At 36.2% G+C, this 25,227-nt stretch overlaps 1 protein-coding gene across 2 annotated transcripts in view; it reads right to left on the minus strand.

Moving 5' to 3' along the window:
- Positions 1-10,722: 10,722 nt before the first annotated feature.
- Positions 10,723-25,227, minus strand: part of LOC131689155 (transmembrane ascorbate-dependent reductase CYB561) — a 148,940-nt gene continuing 134,435 nt past the window's right edge. Inside the window, exon 5 of one of the 2 annotated variants that reach the window (XM_058974034.1) lies at positions 10,723-11,119. In XM_058974034.1, the coding sequence (XP_058830017.1) occupies positions 10,972-11,119 (148 nt within the window). In that variant the 3' untranslated portion in view covers positions 10,723-10,971. Of the gene's footprint in view, positions 11,120-23,817; positions 24,746-25,227 lie in introns of those variants that run through there. The other variant, XM_058974035.1, reaches the window with a different exon arrangement.

Genomic DNA, 25,227 nt, shown 5'->3' on the forward strand with positions numbered 1-25,227 from the left:
CAAAATTGAACGGAACACGGTAATGTTCCGTCATATCGTCAATTACGGTTTGTTAAATTGTGTCATGTTTGCAATTACGTCAACGATACAATTCATATTTTTTTTGTGTGTGTATTGTACAATCTGTATATTTGATCTAAAATTTACTCTTATTTTGGGATTTGACTCTAATTCAAAGCAGATTCTTATTAGCGTACTAGTTTGACCGTTTTAAAAAAAATAACAGTAATCGATAATTGTCAAATTGAGTAGTGTAACAGCACCGCACCATGGGCCACAAATCGATTTTTTTGGTCGAAAATCCAGAACTTATAAACCGTTAGTACTAGACTTTCAGTGTCTTTGAAACAAATTCTCTACAATAAGTGTTCTTCATTTTAAGGAAAACAAAATTAGGGTGGCTCTCTCGATTTTTGAAATAAAAAAATTATCTCCTGAATGAAAAAAGATAGGTGAATATGACCTTCCAAAGAAATGTAGAGAAATCAATTTTGAGTAACTTTGCTGAAGACGTCGAAACTCTATCTTCAACGGTTTATATTTTACAGCGATTTCCCTTGTTCCGTTTAGGGTGGCTCTTAAAAATTCAGTTTTTTAATATAACTTCTTTGAAGTTGATTTCTCGTAAATATCGACTTCAGACAAAAGTTAGCTCTTACAAATGCGCACATTTCTTCTTCAGAGGCCAACTAATTAACTTTTATATAAACAGAGTTATTGACGATTTTATGCTCAAAATTCGACATTTTCTAAGCTAAATAACTCCGAAGGTGGCAAAAAGTGGCAATCAGTGTTATTACCATCTGATAGTACTTTAAAAACATTACAAAATAAGGGGTACATGGTTTGTCTCCTATTGACTGTTCATGTGAAATGTTTGCTTATAAACTACCACTATTCCATGAGCCAAAAATCGATTTTTGTTGAAAATCCAGTTCTTATATCCCGTAGACATTCAGTGTCTTCAAAAGAATTTCTTCACAATAAGTGCGCTTCATTTCGGTGTAAAAAACAGGGTGGATTTCTTGCTTTTTGGAATGAAAATAATTTCTCCTGAATAATAACAATAGAAGTATAAAGACCTACTGAAAATTAAAAAATAATCATGTTTGAGTAACTTTGTTGACAATTCCTTAAATATCGTAAGAGGCATTTATTTTACGGCATTTTCCATTATTTGGTTTAGCTTGACCTTTAAAAAATAATTTAATTTAATGTTTCAATAAAATACTTTTGAAGTAAATTTTCCAAAAAATTTGAAATTTCGTTCTGATAAGTTCCTATTTTTTCTTTGGAGACCAACTTATTAGTTTAAAAACTAATATGGGATCATCCATAAATGACGAAGTATGATATAGGGGAGGGGTAGTATTGTATTTTGTGATGATGTGTGACGACAGAGGGGTAGGGGGTCATGTCGTGCTGCGTAGTTTTTTTTAAAGGGGGCTAACTAACATCGTTTTTCATTTTTTTTATATTTTTCGTAGATAAGGGAGGGGGGAGAATTACCGTCAAGCTACGTAATTACCAGGGGGGGGGGGTATTTAGAGGTTTGTGACGAAATGCTACGATGGGGGAGGGGGGTGTTAAAAATCACTAAAAAATGCTACGTCATTTATGGATCGTCCCTATAATGATTTTCTCAGTGGTAAATTTTTTTCTGTGCGTTTCAACAATTTCTACTCTGATAAATTAAAGTACCTTTTAATACATAGAAAACTGCCCATTTTGAATAAAAGTGGAATAATCCACTTAATGGGTAAAGAGCTTGTACGTCAACTTGGTTACGTTTTACCTATTGTTTCTTGTGGAAAACTTACAACGAAATACGTAAAAAATACCCATTAATGAAAATCGTCCCAGAATGAAAAATACTGAAAATTTATATTATACAACACCAGTTACATTATTTCCATCGGTGAAAAGTTTAAGAATCCTGATAGAATCTCTATCCTAAAAGCCTAAAATCAACATAAAAACTGTCACTTGACAGAATCCCTGAATCTTCCAGAGCAGTCGAAATTGTTGAATTATCGCATATTTGCACCATCCTTAGTAGTCTAAACTTTCGTTTTTAATATGTAGGTTATCTCGCTTGAAGTAATTCATAAAGGACCCATTATTAGCATCAATTAACCCATCGACATAACCTCATCGAGTTATTATAAAATGGATAATGGATGGATATCATTGATAAAGTTTTTTTTTTGCCGCGTATGGAAAATAACTCCGAAGTAGGAGGCTGCCAATCTATCCGTTTGATAATAGTAAAAATACTAATAATGAGAGCTGAACAGCTTGTCCCCCAACGTTCACGTGGAATTTTTTTTTGTTAATTTCCAAAGACAAAAAATTGTATTTTGGGAAACTATTAGAGCAAATTACAGTGAGCTGAAACAGAGGAGGTAATATAATTAATATAAGACAAATAAATCATTAATGCTAAACAAAGGGTGCTTCCTTTACGGTAAATCTGAGCTGAGCTTTCAATATATTGTAATACGTTGATAATAATTTCTTTTTTTCCATGCGAATAAAACGTATGCCATGCAAATACTCCAAACATTCTTTTTATAAACCGTTGTCCGAAAACCACATGTTTTATGTACAATTTCACTCCACGAAACAAGTTTAGAATAACATGTTTCGAGAGTACCATTAAATTTGATTTGCATCGGAGATCCGAATATGTGTATATAAGAACGGCGACTATGATTAATATATATTTTAAGTACGAATTTAGATGAATTCCGCATACATTCTCTATAACAGAGAGAGTTTATAAGCAAATATTTCACATAAACAGTCGCTAGGAGACAAACCATGTACCCCTTATTTTGTAGTGTTTTTGAAGTACTATCAGTTGGTCATAACATTGATTGCCACTTTTTGCCACCTTCGGAGTTATTTAGCTTAGAAAATGTCGAATTTTGAGCATAAAATCGTCAATAACTCTGTTTATATAAAAGTTAATGAGTTGGTCTCTGAAGAAGAAATATGCGCATTTGTAAGAGCTAACTTTTGTCTGAAGTCGACATTTACGAGAAATCAACTTCAAAGAAGTTATATTAAAAAACTGAATTTTTAAGAGCCACCCTAAACGGAACAAGGGAAATCGCTGTAAAATATAAACCGTTGAAGATAGAGTTTCGACGTCTTCAGCAAAGTTACTCAAAATTAATTTCTCTACATTTCTTTGGAAGGTCATATTCTCCTATCTTTTTTCATTTAGGAGATAATTTTTTTATTTAAAAAATCAAGAGGGCCACCCTAATTTTGTTTTCCCTAAAATGAAGAACACTTATTGTAGAGAATTTGTTCCAAAGACACTGAAAGTCTAGTACTAACGGTTTATAAGTTCTGGATTTTCGACCAAAAAAATCGATTTGTGGCCCATGGTGCAACGGCGCAAACATATGAAAACGGTATCGTTTCTAGACGTATTCAAACTATGTGTATTGAAGCAATTTGTTGTGGAATGACAGAAAAAGTAGCGCGTAATAGTTCTGCAGTGAGGCGAATGACCTTATGGTTAAAACCTTGCTAAACAAAAAGGTCCACAGAATATTGGAAATGGATATCTCATTAAAGATGGATGAACTGACCTGTCCATTAAATATAACCGTACCATTCGCGTTTCTGACGGAAAAGCCTTTGCACTCCGGAACACAACTAAAACTACTTCTAGAAAAATACCAAAACAAGATTGTCTAATTCATAAGGCTCAATAAAAAAGTATATTATGAAGAGCGCTTTTTCTCCGCTTCTTGTTTTTCATTGTAGGACTTATTGAATCTCCACAAACAAGGTTATTGGTTGCATAGTACGCAGTTCTTGAACATACCCTTTTATTTTTACGAGCACGACCTTCATTTGCATTCACACATATATACCGAGCATAATCCATAACAATAAGTCAAGAAGTTAACATGATTTAAAAAAAGAAAGGCTTTTTGGCGTAATGTAGCCACCCTGTGGGGGCGACTTTGCGCCAATTTTTAATTCTTTATATCTCATATCCAATCTTGATTTTCCAAAAGTTCTTTTAACTGACTTTTGAAGTTCTTCTGCCTTATGTAAAACATCAAAAAGTTTCTAATTTGAAGTTGCGTGGTCGTAGTTCTTGAGTGTAAAGTACAAAACACTATTTTTTTTATATATATATATATATATATATATATATATATATATATATATATATATATATATATATATATATATATATATATATATATATATATATATATATATATATATATATATATATATATATATATATATATATATATATATATATATATATATATATATATATATATATATATATATATATATATATATATATATATATATATATATATATATATATATATATATATATATATATATATATATATATATATATATATATATATATATATATATATATATATATATATATATATATATATATATATATATATATATATATATATATATATATATATATATATATATATATATATATATATATATATATATATATATATGTATAGGGGAACTGTGGGTAAGACGGACACATGGTTATTTTAGTCATATAGCATATAAAGTTCAATTGCATTGTATGAGTACTCTATCTTTATGGATATCCTTGGATTATGAAGCACTCAGTAGGCCTTGAATATTGTTAAAAGCGAAAAAATTAAGTAAACATTGATAATCAGTAGTGCATCTTCGTGCGGATGTAATTTTTTACGTCTCTGATTTTAAGGTTTATCGAGGAAAAAATAATTTTTTTCGCGGATTTTTTCTTGTATTTCGATAATGTAACTCTTAAATGACATCTTCGTGGAAAATAACAGGTAAGTTCTTATACGAGTAAATAAGTGCGAGCGTTTAAAAATTATGTGTACTGGTGGGGCAAGACGGCCAGTCTTGATTAATTCTATTGATTCATCCTTATATGAATGTCTCGCGTGTAGAAACGAAATTCTAGCAGTCAAACGTGGAGAACTATCCAGTTAGCTGAAGTGTCACATGTAGTAGACTGCAAGATGTACGTTAATGTGACCGAGGCTGAATACGGAATTCCTAGGACCTGGAAAAGGTAGAAGACTTTGTACAGGTCCCATATTCTGGCTATGTGTAATCGAGGAACTGATGTTATCAATTGCGTATTTAATATGTAACTTTCCAGTTTTGTATAAATGATTTGACTGATCATTGGAACTGATTGTATAGCCTCTTTATGAAAACGGAAAAAACGATATTAGAAAATAAAGCATTTGCTTCAATTTTAAATTGAACCCCAAAACGTTATTTTTCACCTCGAATTGAACATATATATTAAGAAAAACCACAAACTATCCAAAACATCCGTTAGAAACAGTAAATTTTAATATTTTGTATTGTGATCATCCTTCCGGCGACATGTCCGTCTTACCCCCACCATATGTCCGTTTCACTCGCAGTCTGGAAAAAATGCAGATATTTCTTTGTTTTCTATTTCTTTCAAAAAAGATACTTGTTGATTTTTGTAACATAATCCCTCTGGGCACTCGAAAGCCAACACATGGAGCTACAACATAGAGTATTTCATGTTGACAAAAACATGCTTTTACTATGTTTTATTTGAGTATAACCTTAACATGTCCGTCTTACCCCCAGTTCCCCTACTGCGAGATCAGAAAGCAAACTGACGATTTTTTCTTATGTGCCGCTTTTATAGTGCGTCTCGGTTCATTGGATGGTAAAGGGGCAGTGCTAGCAACGCTCTCTGCTTGGTTGAATTGTACGGACCAATCAGCGCAGATAATCACCAATTTCACAAAATACATTATTCTTGTTATTTACAGCAATCGTACATTTTACAGAATCAAATACAACATACGTGTACATATTTCCGTTCAGATAGTGCGAAAATACAGCGATTTGGATCAGTACAACAAAAGTTATTCTCTTTTGAAGACTGGGAAAATATCACAGCAGAAACTTTGAAACGGGACCCCTATATTGAAACGTTAGAAGTATTCTACTTCAAAAAAACTGTTTCATTTTGCTGCATTACCCAGCATCTTTCAAAAGAGTACTAATTTCGTCCAAATTTTATCTACTCTTCTCTACATGTTGCTCCTAAAATATCATTGGTGCGCATAAAACGGTGGAATCTGGAATTATGTTTTTCCGCTTAAAGGTGGGACTTTACTAGCATTCTTCTGAACACACTGTTAAAATAAGGCAAACCATTTTTTTACAAATGAAAATGTTTTTGTAATAAAGCTTCTTAACCAATAGGCCCCGTGCGAATCTAGAAACTAGATAAAAGTTTGCTAGCTTTCTCTGGTGATTTTAGATCGCGATGTAGTTCTCTACAAAGTTGTACGCAATGAAAATTTCCATCAGATTCTCACTTTTGGTAATATTTGAATGTCTAAAGTACTACCTAAAGGCAAAAACGTGAACCAGTTTCATTGAAAAACCTAAGTTTTCAAACAAAAAAAAAATTGAAATAAAAATTGGTTCTGGAGCCCCCAACAGAATATTTTAATTTTACTTTCAAATGGAAGGGAAAAGCCTATTCTATCACATGCTGAAGTTTTAGCGATGCCGATTTTTTTCGAATAAAATTATTCTATCAAACACAGCTTGAATACACTTATTACTTAATATGTGGATATAGTGTAAGACATGATAAAAATCAAAAATCCGCATGTTTGACATTAGTGCTTATGTGCCTCATTAGTTTTTTGGAAATAACCGTCTTTCTATTCAGAGATTTTTGCTTTTGTTGCCAATAAAATAAGAACGATTGTAGTATTCCCGATGCTTCTGCTCGATCAAGACCTTTGGCTCATGCTTCGAATGTAACGATATATCCCTGCTTAATTTCTCTCTTGAACCCATAATCCGAACATGAACATGAACAAACCGCTTTCGAGTTGTTTTTCTAAATGCATTTTGTGATTGTTATAGTGTCTTTCGGGTCAACGATACTGAATATGTGTTACCCGTGATGTTATATCTCGCTCACGATTATGTTTACAACTATGATACGATTATTTGATTGCATAACATTCATGACGTGAAATTATTGTTTTATATGTAGCTACTTTGTTTTAGTTGAATATTAAATGTAGTTCACTTTTTATTTATGTATTTCGATTTGTAAATATTTGATAAATTTATGAAACGACGTATAATAATAATAACTTGAACTGTTATATAATCAAAATATGATTTGGCACGTGAAAATTTATGTTATTTTGATGTTTTCTGTTTTTTGTTTCTACATATTTTGACGTGTAATATCATACGCATGTGGATTGAAAGAAGGTAAATTGAACGAACAAAATTAAGTTACAAGGACAGAACTATCTTCGCAAAATCCACTTTACGCGTATAAGAATCTAAAAATCGGATATAAACTTCAGTGTAAAAATCGGACTGATATCCTTCAGCATAAGAATCGCTTGAAAAGCTCTCCCCGAAATGTTGGCAATGGTGAACCTCCAGTACAAAACAGATTAAAAATGAATAGCTCGTTCGCAGGAAAAATCAATATTCTGGTGTTTACACTGAAGGTTTTTTTTGAACAACTCCTACTTCGAAGAGCCCCGACTGATTTTTATTACTTAGTTTATTTCCAATTTTACATTCTAATATTGTTGCGGCAGAGCGCACTATTTATACATCCATGAACTAGTAATTTGTCATCATCAGTAGAAAAGTGAACAGAGTAAGAATCCAAACAATGCAGTCAAGCCACCGCTGCTGGCCGGCGGTCGGTGGATCCTTTGTATTTTTTTATATCTCCTAACAATGTTTTGCCCGTCGAGCTTTTCCTTGTTTTAACATGAGTTTGGATTTTATTTAATTTCTCACGATTGGTAGCATCGATCTCATTTTTACCGCCAACGATTTTTTTTGTGTTCCTAAGAATTTTTCACGTTCAACAAGGTACATTTTATGATTTTTTTTTGTCATAAAACATTTATTTGACACGATTTTATGAAAATTGATTGAAGAATAATAGAGATATATGCACGAGAAAATGTTAAAATTTCATATGAATGACAAAAGGCCCTATAACCCCAACTTCTCTCATTTGGACCAAGGTCGAAAAGGTTCCGTTCGATTTCTCAGATTTTTTCACATAAGAAAAACTGCAAAATATGTATGATTTGCATCAAGGAGCAGAAACGTTTTTAAAAATAGGGGATTTTGGGGCCAAAATGACCCAGTATCCCACTCTTTCGTATTTTCTAGAAACGAAAATATTTCCATTCAAATACTTTAAAACGAGGTACAAATTGTAATTTTCTAATTGCTACTTCAAAAGTTATAGCATTTAATATATTTTTCCTCCATATTTTCCCATAGTACCAATATCAAAAATTTCAAGCGAAGTGGGCGGGAGTCTAAAATTGTCCAAATGATGTGAAATTTGGTATCTGAGCTTACTTTCACATTTGTCACAATATGAGAGGAAGGAAGCTTTGGGAATTCAAAAAAAAAAATTGCGTAGTGCTGTTCGAATCCAGTTTTGAGTACCAGTAGCAATATTATTATTATTATGATTGGAAGACTACATTTAATTGATGAACATAACAAGTTCTTGTAAACTTTCATATATCGAATGGCACAATCCGTGAAACACTTATTCTTATTATTATCACATTTTTAAAATTGATACATTCAGAGTAATGTAAAGAAATCAATCGAATTTAATCAACCAAACACTTAAACTTCACAAATATCATTTCGCAGTATATCATTGTATAAGACCTACCGCCCATACCGAAATAAAACGAAACATGGGTTGCACGAAATCGCGATTATAAAAAGGCGAATAACTTTTGTCCTGTTGAAAGCTTTAATGTTTTTGCATATGATTTGATCCAACAGGGTTAGACCAAAACGACATTGAAAATCGACCGAGTTCCATTTCGTTTATAAAAACTTTAGCAGTTAACATTTTTTTCGGTCATGCAAAATTTTAACTGGAAGAACAACCCATCACTTTTAACTGATGAAAAATGAGCTGGATCGATGCTACCGATAGTGAGAAAATAAATAAAATTTAAACTCATATTAACCCTCCGGCACACGCGCCGTTGTATATGTATTGTGCAACGCCTTCGAAACTCTAGCCAAATCTTCTTCCAGCACCAGTGGCTGCTCATTCGGGTAGCCATTCGCGCGAGTGCCGGAGGGTTAAAAAAAAGAAAAAGTCAAAACATTGCAAATAATGCGAATTTCGAAAAATTATCCAAATTGTGTTTTTCATTTATCATTGTGCACACATACATTTTATTACAGATAAAGCTCGACCGACCGATTTGCACACTTGGGAGATTATGACTTATTGTTTTATTTATAGTATCACAGTCCATCTCGGTGCCGTTTTTATGTTTTTTTGCTGGTCAACGATCGAAAGGCAGGGATGAGTCCTACTAAAGAGGCTAGAATAACAAAGAGACGCAATCTTAATTCAGTGAAAACAAGCGTGACAAAACTTGTTTGTTGTTATTCCGTTTGTTTCTTCTAACAAATATAAAAATCTGATGTGACTTCTTGTCTGCTGAGTTTCTCAACCAGCCAAAACATAGTTATATCCGCAGGAATGGTATTTTGCAGTAGCAAAACTATATTAGGCCAAGATAAATTGTGATTTTTTCGATTGCAAGCGAATCCACAACAAAAAGAGACGTGGTTGAAGTCTTGTACATATGTTCCTGTCTTGCCAGTTTGCTGAAAACAAAACAGCTATGCTTTGTTTTGCTGATTCAGACCAATAACGGTACAACTTTCATTTTATATGTTTGCATCATTTGGTATTCGTTACCCTTGAATTTCGTCCTCCCATCAAATCAAGCCATTCTTTAGCGTTTCTAAACACGATGGTATTGTAACAAATTTGGTTTGAATATATCACTTTTATCTTTAGTAATTTTAATGAATTGGATAACAATACTTACTTAAAAACAATCCCATATAATGCTAAACATTTACGATTGACAACTCTCTTGTTCGTTTGAAATGACATTGACAATTAAATTGGAATTCCAAACGAAACATGGCGTCTTTTTAATATTCTAGTCTCTATAAGTCCTACTACTGAGAACGATCAAATCAGAGTATATGTAATGAGAGTGAAGACAACTGTCATGATTATCTGTCAGTAATATTTCAAACGAACAAACGACCTCTCAAAATACATGGATTTGACTAGTTTGGAATGACACTGACAAATAATCATTGTTCCAATTTTGACAGTGTCGTCACTCTCCTTATATGCACTCCGGTTCAAATATATGTATAGCGGATACGGCGAAGCATGTTCTGTTCTTGTGACTTATTGTCGGTCGCTTCAATAGCATTAAGATACTTGTGAATAACATTAATAATTCAAACCGATCGTTAGACGTAATTAGTACATAATGCATAATTTCATTGAAAATTATTCAACTAGTATTTGAAATTACTTTTCAAAATAGGTTCACTATAAGTAAAGATAATCCTACTGAAATCAATTAAATACATGAAAGTAGCATCATGACATTTCAGATCTGATATTTTTGCAAAGGGAGCCACGAGTTTTTGTGTTCTTTAATAGTTCCTATTGTAAAATCGTTTCTGCATATGGGGCGGACGTTATTTGTAAGCTAAAATTTAATAATTTTTGAGAAATGATTCAATAGCTACAACGTATTAGAATAGTTCTCAAAAATTCTTGAGTGGTCGTTTTTGTTTTTGTATCATTTAATTCTTACGTTATCTAGATTTATCATATTCGTTTAACATGCAGTTTTTTCCAAGTCGATTTCGAATGCTTCACATGCTTCCATCTCTTGAAATTGATGTATAGTTTGTTAAAATGTTGTTTTATAAATAATAACAAAAACATTAAACTACCGTACACATTGCACTGAACTCTCAACTAATGCCTAACGAAAACACAGGCTTGCACTATAATTAGATAGCTTCTGAAATTTAAATGCGTTCGGTAACATAAACTTTGCAGTTTGCTGGTGAATTTGAACGTCTAACTGCAAACGGAATTATTATACCAAGTCCTGTTAAAACTACACCAATAGAGTTGATAATGATTCCTTCCTCGATGGTTTGTGAATAGCTATCCCTGAAATAAAAATAAATATGTTAATTAGGATATAAAATTCCGAGATTAAAAATTATAATCATGATAAGCGCATCGTTCAAACCCTGGTACTTTACCAGAATATTCTTTCGTGATTCGCAGTTCCGCCAAGGCATTTTCACCGAAAGAAGAAACGGAACGAGCGACTGCCAGTTATAATAGGTATATTGGAAAATGAGAAAATCAGCTAGCCAATGGTATTTTCGTGATTGATAGTGCAGTCTACGGGTCTAATTGGTGCCACACTCATTCAAACTTGGGTGTATAGTTTCATAGCCAGAATCCTAACAATCCACAATGAACTACTTCCTCTAGACGCACCGTGATCTTAATCACCCTGTTGTAGGCTATTCCTGTCTGTGAGTTACAAGATATCGGTAAATAAAAACGTTATTCGTATTCTGGCTGGTAACGAGACCACACGAGTTTTACGATACTGAACAGGGGGGTGGTGTCTACATTACAATTTGGCGACGAGGATAGAAATGGCGAACCAGTTTGGTAAGTATTTCACCAATAAAAAGGATTTTCGGATGTAAATAGTTAATTGAGGTGAACGAAAACCAAGTATGCGTACAGCAAAAGAACGATCGCTTCAATGCAGCAACAAAATGTCCGATTTTACTCTGCGTAATAGCAGAGTAAAATCGGATATTTTGTCACTGTCACTTTTACTGAGATCTCAACAAAAAATTGTTTACTGAAATCTCAGCTGTTGAGATTTCCGCAAAAGGTGCGGAAAAACTGAGATTCGGCAGAAAAAATAAATGTGTACTTATCAGAATTTTCGGATAAAAAGTGATTTGGGTGAGGAATATTTAAAGTTATTCATTATAAAATATATGGGTGGATACTGTCTATGACAAAACCGGAGAGTCATGACTACACTTCGGGACGGTAATCTAATGATATACTACGGTGTGTTTGGTAGAACAATTTTTTTCGGAAAAAATCGGCATTGGTAAAACTTCAGCATGTGATAGAATGGGCTTTTCCCTTTGATTTGAAAATAAGAGTAAAATATTCTGTCGGGGGCTCTAGAACAACTTTTTAGTTTAAAGTTTTTTTGTTTGAAAACTTAGGTTTTTCAATGAAACTGGTTCACATTTTTGCCCAAGGTAGTGCTTTAGACATTCAAATATTACCAAAACTGAGAATCTGATGTACAATTTCATCGTGTACAACTTTGTAGAAAACTACATCGCGATCTAAAATCGTCAGAGAAAGCCATTAAATTTTTAAGTTTCTAGATTCGCACGGGGCCTATTGGTTAAGAAGCTTTATTCCAAAAACATTTTCATTTGTAAAAAAAATGGAATGCCTTATTTTAAAAGTGTGCTCACAAGAACAAGAATGCTAGCAAAGTTCCACTTTCAGCGGAAAAAACATAATTCCAGATTCCACCGTTTTATGCGCACCAATGATATTTTAGGAGCAAGGCGATATAGAGAAGAGTAGATGAAATTTGAACGAAATGAAGACTCTGTTGAAAGATGCTGGGTAATGCAGCAAAATGAAACAGTTTTTTCTGTCACAGATATATTTGTTTCTTCTTTTTTATTTCTTCTGGAGTATGCTTAATGTAATCTTGAATCAACCTTTTTGTTCGTTAGCATCTTGTGGGATATATTTTGCCTAAATTTTAACATTAAATTTGATCAAACTCGATTAGATATTCAGTCATTTGATTTGATTTCGATTGAGCATCCTGATTGACAGTTTCATGAAGGATAGAAAAATAAATCGATGAGATTTATGTGCAAATTTGTTAACTTTTGGGAATCGCTGTACATTGAACAGAAATCGCAATAGTAATTGCGAAATAAAGGTTTTGTCTATTGTACGAAGATAGCGATCTCAATATAAAAGTAGATATAGAAAGTATCACCTTTACCCGAAAGACGTGTTGCTGTTAATGTCTCCAGATTCTGAACTGAACTGGCAACTTTGTCTTCTTGATATGTTGTCTATGCTCTTATCCCATATTATGAGGGAAATCTTCAATAAACAGACTTGTATTACTTTGAGAATTTACTAAATATATAGTCCAGCTTGATATTTTCTTGTTCGTTTTCTGTTGTGATCCGTGTTCAACGAGTAACGGCTCGTGAATTTCTTCTTAAAGAAAGTTATGAAACCTGGTTTTGTTCTTTTTTCTAAGATTATGTGAAGTGTGTTCGATTTGGAAATAAAATTATATAAACAAAAATCTATATCTATAAATTCCGATGAAATGAATCTACCCCAAAAGATAACAAACATGGATCCAAAACTCGAAGAGTTTTTTTCTTTCAATCATCTTTCTTTTAATGTTGTTAAGGACAAATAGAATTCTCAACCCAAAGTTGCAATAAAATCCGTCGTTTATTACAATTACTCGAACTGTCTACTTTAGTTCATTCAAATATGAAGTTTTGAATTTACGCCAATTGTATTTTACTAAGAAGGATAAGATCAGGAAGAAGGGTCATTCTAGTTTACATTAGCTATCTCCTAGAGCGAGAAAAGAAATGAAAAAGGCATGATAAAATCCGTTACTACATTAATCAACACCTTGTAAAGGTATAAGATTATCGAATAAATTTCCTTTCACACCTTCTTGTACATAAAGTGTCATTTTCGCCCAAGACCCGGAGGAATCTAAAAATATTTTTTTATACTGAGAATTGTATACATTGAAATTTATCTGAATTTACTGTTCATTTAAACCCAACAATTTTTTTTTAAATCCTTGTTAATCGACTTCTTAATCCATAAGCCCCGCGCACACCACAAAACTGATCAAATTTTAAAAAATTTCTCGGGTTATTTTACATCGATTTATTGCATTCTACGAAGTTGCAGACAATGAGATTGTTCATCAGATTCTCACTTTTAGTATTTTTGAATCTCTATAGTACCAATTAGTAGCAAAAATGCGATATATTTCATTAAAAAAACTTAAGTTTTCAATCAAAAAACTTTAAAATAATAAGTTGTTCTAGACCCCCTGATAGAATATTTTAATTTTACTTTCAAGTGAAAGGGAAAAATGCATTCTTTCATATCACGAAGTTTTACAGATGCCGAATTTTGTTTAATAAAGTTGTTCGACAAAGACACCGTGATGCAACAGAATCTCGTCTGCGTGGAAATTTTCAAATGATTCTTTATTATAATTATGGTTAAATTACATCTCCTTAGCTATTTTCCTTCGTTTCAAATCTGCAACATTCTTTGAAAAAATTGGAATGTTATTGATGTAAAGCTGAAAATACATGTGGCAACACTGGCCACTGAATGGATGGTGGGGGCAGCGTTGCCAACATTTTTTTTTTCAAAAGCTGGAACCTTTGTAGAAAAAAAACTGGGAAAAAACTGGATGCTCGGAAAAAAACCTACTTTACCCTTGTAATGTTTAAGTCAACGTTTCAATGAAGGTAATTTTAAGTAAACACGTATGTTCCAAACCTTTTACTGAAAATTTGAGTCGGTTTTTTGATATTGTTGTCCAAATTAAAAAAAAAATATTAAAACATAGTTACAGTCGAATTTTACTGTTTTGAAGGTTTTCAATCTACACATCCACAAAATCCTAAATTTAAGACCAATTGCTAAACTTGAGGATGCGCTTAATAATTTCTTACGATACTATAGCTACTAGCTGAGAATTCAACAAATGTTCATCAAAATATTTGACACAATGTACTGCCACCTTTATGTTTGAATAAAATTCATTTGAAATCGAATAAAAATGTACATTCCTGTACCGTTTTACTCACAAGTGGTATAAAAAGAGTTCAGGTCACGGTGGATTAAAATCTTATTCTGCGGCACTCTGCATCATCCCATCGCTTGCTTGAAAATTCTGTGAATCAAGTTACAATTTGTGAGAAAGAAAACTAAATAAATGAATGTTAAAAAAAACAGGATAAAACTGGCTAAAATTAAAAAACAGGATTTGTCTGTTTGACTGTATGTTGTAAAAAAACTGGAAGAATCCAGTTTAAACTGGAAGGTTGGAATCGCTGGGTGGGGGAAAGGTGCATATTTCTTTTGGTTATGCTAGCATTAATAGCAAAAAGGAATGCAAAGGCACATGTCAAGCTGGGACAGGACCTGCCGATAGATGTTTTCTTTTTATTTCTTTCTGTTCATCCTATCGTTCGTCTCACATAGTCTCTCTTTTTGCCTCACATAGATTAAATGGATTGGCTGCATTTGACGTTCGATTTTTTGCTATCTGCATGTCTCGTCTCAGATGTCAAGGAAACGAACGAGAGAGTGATAGTAGTGAGTATTTCTGCGAATCGGTTTCTCACCATTCACATTTGATTGTCCTATTAGCAGCCAGTATCAGCAGCAGTAACGAAGAATTATCCACGTCATGGCCCGTAGTGAAAACAATTTCAATTCTTTATACGAAGAAAATAGTCGCCCGAAAAAAGGCGGTTTTTTGTTTCGGATAGAGAGTTTGCTTTTTAAGTTACGCAAGCCTTCTTTTGATCTACTTGTTATCACGGGCAGCATTTCCTGCCAGCTCCAGTACGATGGCAAAATATTCCCAGGTAGACGAGTTCTCCGACACCGACATGCTAGGGGTAGTGACCATTTTTCTCAGCAAACTGGAGACTGGTACGAACCAAGCGGGATTTTTGCTTTTGAATAGACTTTTCTACGGCTCATGTACGTACACGCCACATGACACAAATACTACATCACAAGCTGGTGGAAAATAATAAACAAAGACGGCAAAAGTAAATGGGATTGTTTTCAACCAGGAAACTTCATTAGTGTTCGTGAGACCGGTCGCAAAGAACTCAATGATGCCGCACGCCATCTAAAGGAAAGAAAATCAACGCTCGCACACTACCCCTTACAAATAGTGTGTTTGTGATCGGTTCAGTTTGCGTTCGAAGCCAAATGGGCAGGCCATCGTATGAAATAAGTTCACGTTCATCGAGAAAGAGGAGGAGCTTCGAACAAAAACTGTTAAACATTTGCAGGTCGGTGCATGTAACTAACGGTAACCAATAAAGAATGGCTTCAGCCAGATGATTAAAAATCGGTTTTTTCGAGTGTGTATGCAAATTTAGACCCGTCGGGAAAATAATTATAGTTGGTGATGGAAATTCAAATTTAATTCTTGATTGACTTTATGATAGCGTTGATAACGGCTAATTATTTTTCCAAACAAAGGGTTCTCTTGGTGGTAGATTTCTATTCCAATTAGATCTCGTTACTAGCACAAACTAATTGTTACAGTCAGTTCACGGAGCCGGCTGAATCTTAATAATCACCTTCTCTTCCGATGTTGAAATGTAGTCCATCTAACAAAATTAACTAATAGAAACCGACCAAAATCCTAATTTCTTCCTGAAGATTTACGGTTCGGTACATGAAATTCGCGGGAACCAATCACGAACGAGCTTCGGTCAGATGATTTTAATTCGGTTTTTTCGTGTATGCTATCTTCCACCCATCGGAAATGAAAATGATAGCCTCTGTAAGTAGCACGTAAAGAGCCAAACTGATACATCCACCAGCCATGTACAACTAACAAATATTTCCTGCTCGGTATTGCACAGCCCTCTGTTCGCACCAAGCAACCAAATACGAATGATAATAGAAATAAATCTGTAGCCGACCTACCTATTTAATACTTTTCATCATTTGTATGTGTCCATATTGACGGCCCTGACCGAGATGTGCTGAAAATTTTCACCATTTTCGTGTAGTTTTTGAAAGATTTTTCAAAACGCGCGGTTTTTTTTATATTAAAACATAGTCCATATGTTAATACAACGTAGCTGAACATATTTTTGACAGAATGGCCCAAACATCAATTCATTCTGTTAAGTATAATAAAAGTTATTAACGTTCAAAATCTGACGCGACTGCCACAGCCGATATTTTGAAGCGGGACCCCTATATTGAAAGCTTAAATGTATTTTACATTAAAAAAACGAGACATTTCAGTTTGTGTAGAAATTTAAATGTTGATGACAACGTTGTTATTATAGTGCTGTTTCGTTTTTCCAGATATGATTCGATCGCTTGTGCTGCAGCTACAATCGTTTGACTATGCGTCGCACTCCGATTATGTTCAGGAATCAGGATGTTAGGGCCAGCAGGTATGGAAAAATACATTCGAAATTCATTCATCTGTATTCATCTTCTGATACATCTCATGCTACCAACCGTTGTGTTTGTCTCACGAAGTAAACGCCAGGAAGTATACACAAAGCTTGTCGCAAAGCTCATTAGCGATAGCAGCTGTGCGGCACTCAATTGACTCCCGTTCGTTCTAAGTCGGAGAGCCTCTCATTCTCTCAATATTTTCTAAGAATGATGTTTGGATGTGATTGGAATATTATTGTTTTGGTTTGCGAGCCACTCGATGAGTCTAATCTTGATTCAATCATCATATCCATTCATTAAATCGTTCAATCGGTTCTCTATCCTTTGTAGAGGTAATATATGGGTAGAAGTGCCAAGGTAAAATAGCTCAAGATGCAGGATTTTTAATATTTACATACGCAAGCTTATCGTTTAACGGCTAGCGTGACCTACAAGTTACTGACTTTATCATGTTGAAGTACATTTTACTATTTCAGTAGGAGAATCGGGGGCAAGTCCGACACCCTAAGCGCAATCATGTTTTCTAAAATACCACGAAGCTCCAAAAATTGTATATTCTGTGCATAATCCTTGTTTAGATGGTTCTTAACCAGATATAATTTTTTTTTTCATAACCCTCCGAGCTCTCGATCGAAGCAGTTCGTTTTCTGGTGCCGTGCATAAAGTGAATAAGAATAAATCTTGAGCGTTTTTTCAAAACGTCATATCTGCAATGAGTTACTCTCTTTGTTTACTTTCTCTTTCGATTTTTACGGCGTCACTACTACACTTTTCACTTATTTTACAGTACAGATCGAAAGACGGTGGTTTTAACTAGCATATTATGCAAAGAGCTGAGGGATAAATGTTAAAGTGACCGAATTATTAACAGAAGAGAAAGTAAACAAAGAGAGTAACTCATTGCAGATATGACGTTTTGAACCATTGTTTGAGGCAGTCTTTGTTCGCCGGTGCCCAGGCTGGTGAAGTGAATACCAGAATAGCCGGAATCGCCGCTATATAAGCTAAGTATTTTTTTTTCTTTCATTTCCCTTTCCCCGATCGGTCTCTACTTCTTCCCTTTCCCCTGAATATATGTTTCATCTCTCGTTCACACCACGTGTTATCCTCGTGCCTAAATGGCCGAGGGCGAAGTAACATTGGATGGGAATGATATTCCCATGGATTTACCGGATAAACCCGAAATTACTCCCTCCCCTGATTCCCCCAGTCCTCCGCGTATTAAAACATACCCAGCCAGTTCAAATGGACCCTGGGTGGTGTACTTCCGGCCCAACACGAAATCGCCCAATATTCTAGAAATATCACGGGAGCTGACTGCTAACTAACCCGTCCGTGGCTCAGATAACACGTGTTCGAGCTAATAAGATACGCGTTATAGTAAATGACCTCGATCAGGCAAACCAGATTGCTCGCAGCGAGCGTTTTACGAAGCAATTCAAAGTGTATGTGCCTCGTAGGGTTCTGGAGATCGATGGGGTCGTCGCCGAACCGGGTCTAAAGTGCGAAGACCTGTTGAAGTACGGGGTTGGCTGCTTTAAGGACCCTTCACTTCAAAAGGTGAAGATTCTGGAATGCAAGCAATTGTATTCCGCAAAAACTGAAAATGATAAGACAACTTATTATCCGTCAGACTCGATTCGGGTGACTTTCTCCGGATCTGCTCTTCCCAACTATGTCCTCCTGGATAGGGTTCGCCTCCCTGTTCGCCTGTTTGTACGGGTAATGAACTGCAGCAATTGCAAGCAACTGGGCCACACAGCCACTTATTGTGGCAATAAAAAACGGTGCGGTAAATGCGAGGGAGAGCATGAGGATGACGCTTGCGGTGAAGAAACTGAGAAGGGTATTTACTGCGGGGGCCCTCCGCATGCTCTTAAGTCATGCCCGGCGTACAAGCAGCACGGGGATAAAATTAAGCGCTCCCTTAAGGATCGCTCGAGGCACTCTTATGCAGAAATGCTAAAGAATGCTTCGCCATCTGTCCCTTCCGAAAATTCCTTTGCTCTTTTGGCTGGCGTTGAGCAAGAATTTGACGACCCACAAGAGGGAACATCATTGGTTAACCCAGGGGAATCCAGGAAGAGGAGAAATCTAGCCTCCCCTACATTGCTTCGTAAGGGTGCCAAGGTGTCGTCCACTCAGAGTGCGCCAACTACAATCAATAAATCCAACGGAAGTGATGCACAAAAGCCGAACCAATTTGCTCCAGGACTTGGAAATATTAATTCTAACAAGGAGTACCCACCACTTCCAGGGACACCAAAAACCCCAAGTGTCCCCTTTTTTCAAACAGATACTCAGTCCAGTAGCGGACTAATGAAATTTTCTGACATAGTGGACTTAATTTTCACAGCTTTCAATGTTACTGATCCTCTCAAAAGCCTTCTGATACGTTTTCTCCCTATAGTGCAAACATTTTTGAAGCAGTTGACTACTAAATGGCCCCTCCTTGCAGCGATCGTATCCTTCGATGGCTAAGTCATCGAACGAGGTCACCGATTCGATCACTGTTCTACAGTGGAACAGCAGAAGTATCCTCCCGAAATTCGATTCCTTTAAATTTTTACTAAATAGTTTAAAATGTGATGCTTTCGCATTATGTGAAACTTGGTTAAATTCCGATATAAATCTCAACTTCCACGACTTTAATATAATTCGTCTGGATCGAGAAAACCCCTATGGAGGAGTACTTTTGGGGATCAAAAAGTGCTATTCTTTCAACCGAATTAACCTCCCTTCGACACCAGGCATTGAAATTGTCGCTTGTCAAGTTTTAATCAAAGGTACCTTTGCATTGCTTCCATCTACATTCCTCCTAGAGCCTCGGTAGGGCACCGAACGCTTTGTAATATCACGGAATCCGTTAAAATCGAATCCACTCAAGAACTTCCTCCGGAGGAAGAGTACAGGTTTTTGGCTGGCTTGATTCTCGACAGTGCGAATCAAGCTCAGACTAAACCAGTACCCAGCGCGAATACCGATGGACGGTCTCCCACCCTGTGGTGGGATAAAGAGTGCTCAGAGCTGTACACGGAGAAGTCCACTGCATATAAGGCCTTCCGGGAAGACGGGTTACCCGCTAGCTATCAACAGTACGCGTCGTTAGAAAGGCGAATGAAGAGTCTAATGAAAGCCAAAAAACGCAGTTATTGGCGCCGGTTCGTCGACGGGTTAACGAGAGAAACAGCGATGAGCACTCTTTGGGGTACGGCTCGACGTATGCGTAACCGTAATAATACCAACGAGAACGTGGAATATTCAAACCGTTGGATATTCGCTTTCGCCAAGAAGATCTATCCGGACTCTGTCCCGGTACAGAAAACGTGCCGCGCCGCGTCTCCTCACGATACCGCGAACGAAACACTGTTTTCGATGGTGGAGTTCTCACTTGCTCTCTTATCATGCAACAATAACGCCCCAGGGTTAGACAGAATCAAATTCAACTTGCTGAAGAATCTGCCTGACACTGCAAAAAGGCGCTTGTTGAAATTATTTAACAAGTTTCTTGAGGGTAACATTGTCCCTTATGAATGGAGGCAAGTGAAGGTCATCGCCATCCAAAAACCAGGAAAACCAGCTTCCGACCACAACTCGTATCGGCCGATTGCAATGCTGTCCTGTATTCGGAAGTTGTTCGAGAAAATGATCTTGTTTCGCCTCGACAATTGGGTTGAAGCAAATGGCTTACTGTCAGATACACAATTTGGCTTCCGCAAAGGCAAAGGGACGAACGATTGCCTTGCGTTGCTTTCTACAGAAATCCAAATGGCATATGCTAACAAAGAGCAGATGGCATCAGTCTTCTTGGATATTAAGGGGGCTTTTGACTCAGTTTCTATCAACATTCTGTCAGAGAAGCTGCACCAGCATGGTCTTTCGCCAATTTTAAATAACTTTTTGCTAAACCTTTGTCTGAAAAGCACATGCACTTTTCGCATGGCGATTTAACAACACCGCGATTTAGCTACATGGGTCTTCCCCAGGGCTCATGTCTAAGTCCCCTGCTCTACAATTTCTACGTGAATGACATTGACGATTGTCTTGCCAATTCATGCACGCTAAGGCAACTTGCAGACGACGGCGTGGTCTCTGTAACAGGGCCCAAAGCTGCCGACTTGCAAGGACCATTACAAAATACCTTGGACAATTTGTCTGCTTGGGCTCTTCAGCTGGGTATTGAGTTCTCCACGGAGAAAACTGAGTTGGTTGTTTTTTCTAGGAAGCGTGAGCCGGCGCAACTCCAGCTTCTATTAATGGGTGCAACGATCACCCACGTTTTCACATTTAAATATCTCGGGGTCTGGTTCGACTCTAAAGGTACTTGGGGATGTCACATTAGGTATCTGAAACAGAAATGCCAACAAAGGATCAATTTTCTCCGAACAATAACTGGAACATGGTGGGGTGCTCACCCAGGAGACCTGATCAGGTTGTACCAAACAACGATATTGTCGGTGATGGAGTACGGGTGTTTCTGTTTCCGCTCCGCTGCGAACATACACTTCATCAAACTGGAGAGAATCCAGTATCGTTGCTTGCGTATTGCCTTGGGTTGTATGCACTGGAGTCTCGAAGTGCTGGCGGGCGTTCTTCCGCTAAAAAATCGATTTTGGAAACTCTCATATCGATTGCTCATCCGATGCGACATTCTGAACCCGTTGGTGATTGAAAACTTCGAGAGGCTCGTCGAGCTTAATTCTGAAACCCGATTTATGGCCTTGTACTTCGACTACATGGCACAGAGCATTAATCCTTCTTCATATACTCCCAACTGTGTTCGTTTCCTAGATACTTCTGATTCTACTGTATTCTTCGACACATCCATGAAGGAAGAGATTCGTGGAATCTCGGACCATATGCACCCGCAAGTGATCCCCAATATATTTTATAATAAATTCCGAGAAGTCGACTGTGACAAAATGTTCTACACTGACGGATCAAATCTCGATGGGTCCACTGGCTTCGGTATCTTCAACAATACTATCACCGCTTCATTCAAGCTCAATGATCCCGCTTCAGTTTACGTCGCAGAGTTAGCTGCAATTCAGTACACCCTTGGGATCATCGACACTCTGCCCACAGATCACTACTTCATCATTTCGGACAGCCTCAGCTCTATCGAGGCTCTTCGTTCGATGAAGCCCAAAAAGCAATTCCCATATTTCCTGGGGAAGATACGGGAGTCCTTGTGTACGTTATCTGAAAAATCTTACCAGATTACCTTTGTTTGGGTCCACTCTCATTGCTCTATCCCGGGCAATGAAAAGGCCGACTCATTAGCAAAGGTGGGCGCATTGAAAGAAAGACCAATCTGCTTCAACGATTTTTTTAGTATTTGTCAACAGCTGGCAAACCACGTGGAGCAATGGTGAACTTGGACGATGGCTACATTCCATTATCCCAAAGGTATCAACGAAGCCTTGGTTCAGGGGGGTGGATGCGGGTCGGGATTTTATTCGTGTAATGTCCCGACTTATGTCCAACCACTACACCTTGGATGCGCATTTGCGGCGTATTGGGCTTGCGGAGAGTAGTCTGAGCGCTTGTGACGAGGGCTATCACGACATCAAGCACGTTGTCTGGGTGTGCGCCGGGTATTTGGACGCCAGGTCTCAGTTAAAGGATTCCCTTCGGGCCCGAGGTAGACCACCCAATGTCCCAGTCCGAGATATGCTGGCAAATCGTGATTTCCCCTATATGTCCTTTATTTATACTTTCATAAAAACGATAAATATCCCAATTTAGCCCCTCTCTTTTTATTTCTCGTTTTTAGAAGTTTCCTCCTGCCGTGTGGAACCGATCAGCTCCAGACTGCCACTATGTAACCGCCGTCGCCCTTACCACTACGGAAACTGAACCGAGAGCGACTCGAGGTCCGATGACTTTTGAAGGATTCCCCGCGGGTCCGAAGAATACCATCCGCCAATCCGACCTACTAGACTGAGGCGCTAATTGGTTTCGCTGATCTCCCGTTTGTCCGAAAGTTGCAAGTTTTGTTCTTCTCTCCCGGTCACCATCTACGCATTCTCTCCCCTGTCCTTGATACAACTGCTCCTACACCGATTTTGGAAATAATTCCCCCTCTGAATATCTTGACCACGCATAAGTCTCCGATAAAAAATCAACTTTGTATTCCGTATTCCTAGTTTTAAGATATTTGTACTTTTACCTCTTTGTTAAAACTATTGTGCCCCATCTTGTAAATAGAATTGTATCCCTAGTTTTAAAACACCGGTGAAATTTTTCATAAATATTTGTTCCCCCTTTTGTGAACCAAACTATATTGTTAGTTTTAAGATAATTTTAAATATTTCCTAAAAACTATTACTATTGAATTCCTTGTTTTAAAATTTTTCATGAAAAATTTTTTTTTGCCCCCTCTCTTGTATATAGAATCTTATTTCTAGTCTTAAGATAGCTGTAAAATTTTTCTCTTTCATAAAAAAAATATTTCATACATTACATTTCATATTTTTGTAACCTCCTAGTTTTAAAATATCCAAAATGTAAAAACAAAAGAATTTGGCACCGCCAAGCTAACGCATTTGTGCCTATCAAATAAACGAAATGAATAAAAAAGATATAATTTTTTCAGTGTTTCAAAAAATTGGATTCATTAAAAATTATTGGTTGCCAAAAGGAGAAAAACAATATTTTAAAAACGCTGCGGGTAAGACCGACACCCCGGAGTGGCAAGAGCGATACCCTTGTTAGCTTTCTTTATGTCCAATTTTTTCATTAAAAATGTGTTGTGTATGTGTGATAAAGTGTAATTATGTGTATATGAGTATGTGTGATGCAAATGCATGCTTTCTGGATTATCATCGCGTAGCCTAAGGAAAAGCATACGAATGTGTGGTGTGAATAAATAATGTTCAACACTTGGTTTTCCCCATTAATCTTTTCTAGCTTTATTACCGCTTGTGTAGCCATTCTAAGAAGTAAGATCCGTTCTGCCAGAAGAATATATAATATATAAGAATAATATATGTTACTAAGATTCATTCACTTAGAAGTAACATACCCTTTTGTAGTGAGCTATCCGGTTCGTGTTATGATTTTTCGGAACTCTGTTGATCAACAATCCGGCAGAATAGATTAGAATGTGCGGCAAAATACTGGTAATTTTCAAAGCTTTTGTGCTGTTAAAACCTTAAAACGTTTCAACTAAAAATAACATCCAAGTGCGCATCAACTTTGCTTTCGCATATTTTGTTTATTTTGCGAAATACTCAAAATAATCGTACTAATGATATCCTGTTATTATTGTATGATTTAAAATTTGATATCTGGGAAAAGTTATGGGGTGTCGGGCTTACCCACGGTGTCGGACTTGCCCCCGATTCCCCTATTCATTAATCTGTCTATCTTTTGTGCAGTTAAAATATTATCGTTACAGTTGAAAACTGGAAAATCCTATCAGCGACAATTTTTTCTCTTTTGTTCAATGCTAATTCACGACGTCGGGAGTAGTGTGTTCCATTGCTAAAAACAAAAGAAAATACGATTGTGTGATTACAACCACAATATTAAACAATGGCTTTGGATATCATGACGCACATGACATTCAAGGTTATAAAGTTCAAAAATAGTGTACGAGGTGTTATAACGACCAAAGGGTAAATTTGAAAAAAAATGCATCAAAACATCTAAAATGATCCCAACGGAACATACCTGTAAATACTATTAAATCCTAGTCAAACTAGCCAAAATCAGTTTTAAATGAAGCAATGAGCCGCGATCAGTTGTTTTATTTGATTCGAAATTCTGACAGAAACCTCAAGCCAGCTTAAATTCTGAATGTGCTTTACTGGAATGAAACCAGCTTCTTCGGTAACTGCCGATCGAGCCATATAGTTTAAAAACTCTTTAATCGCGTATAAACACCCTTAATTGCTAAATTGGACAATATCTTTTGACAAACTGAGTTTTATTGGATTCTGAGATGATTATGACTTTCATTGGTT

This window comes from Topomyia yanbarensis, chromosome 3 (assembly GCF_030247195.1).
Source record: "Topomyia yanbarensis strain Yona2022 chromosome 3, ASM3024719v1, whole genome shotgun sequence".
In the NCBI taxonomy this organism is placed as follows: Eukaryota; Metazoa; Arthropoda; class Insecta; order Diptera; family Culicidae; genus Topomyia; species Topomyia yanbarensis.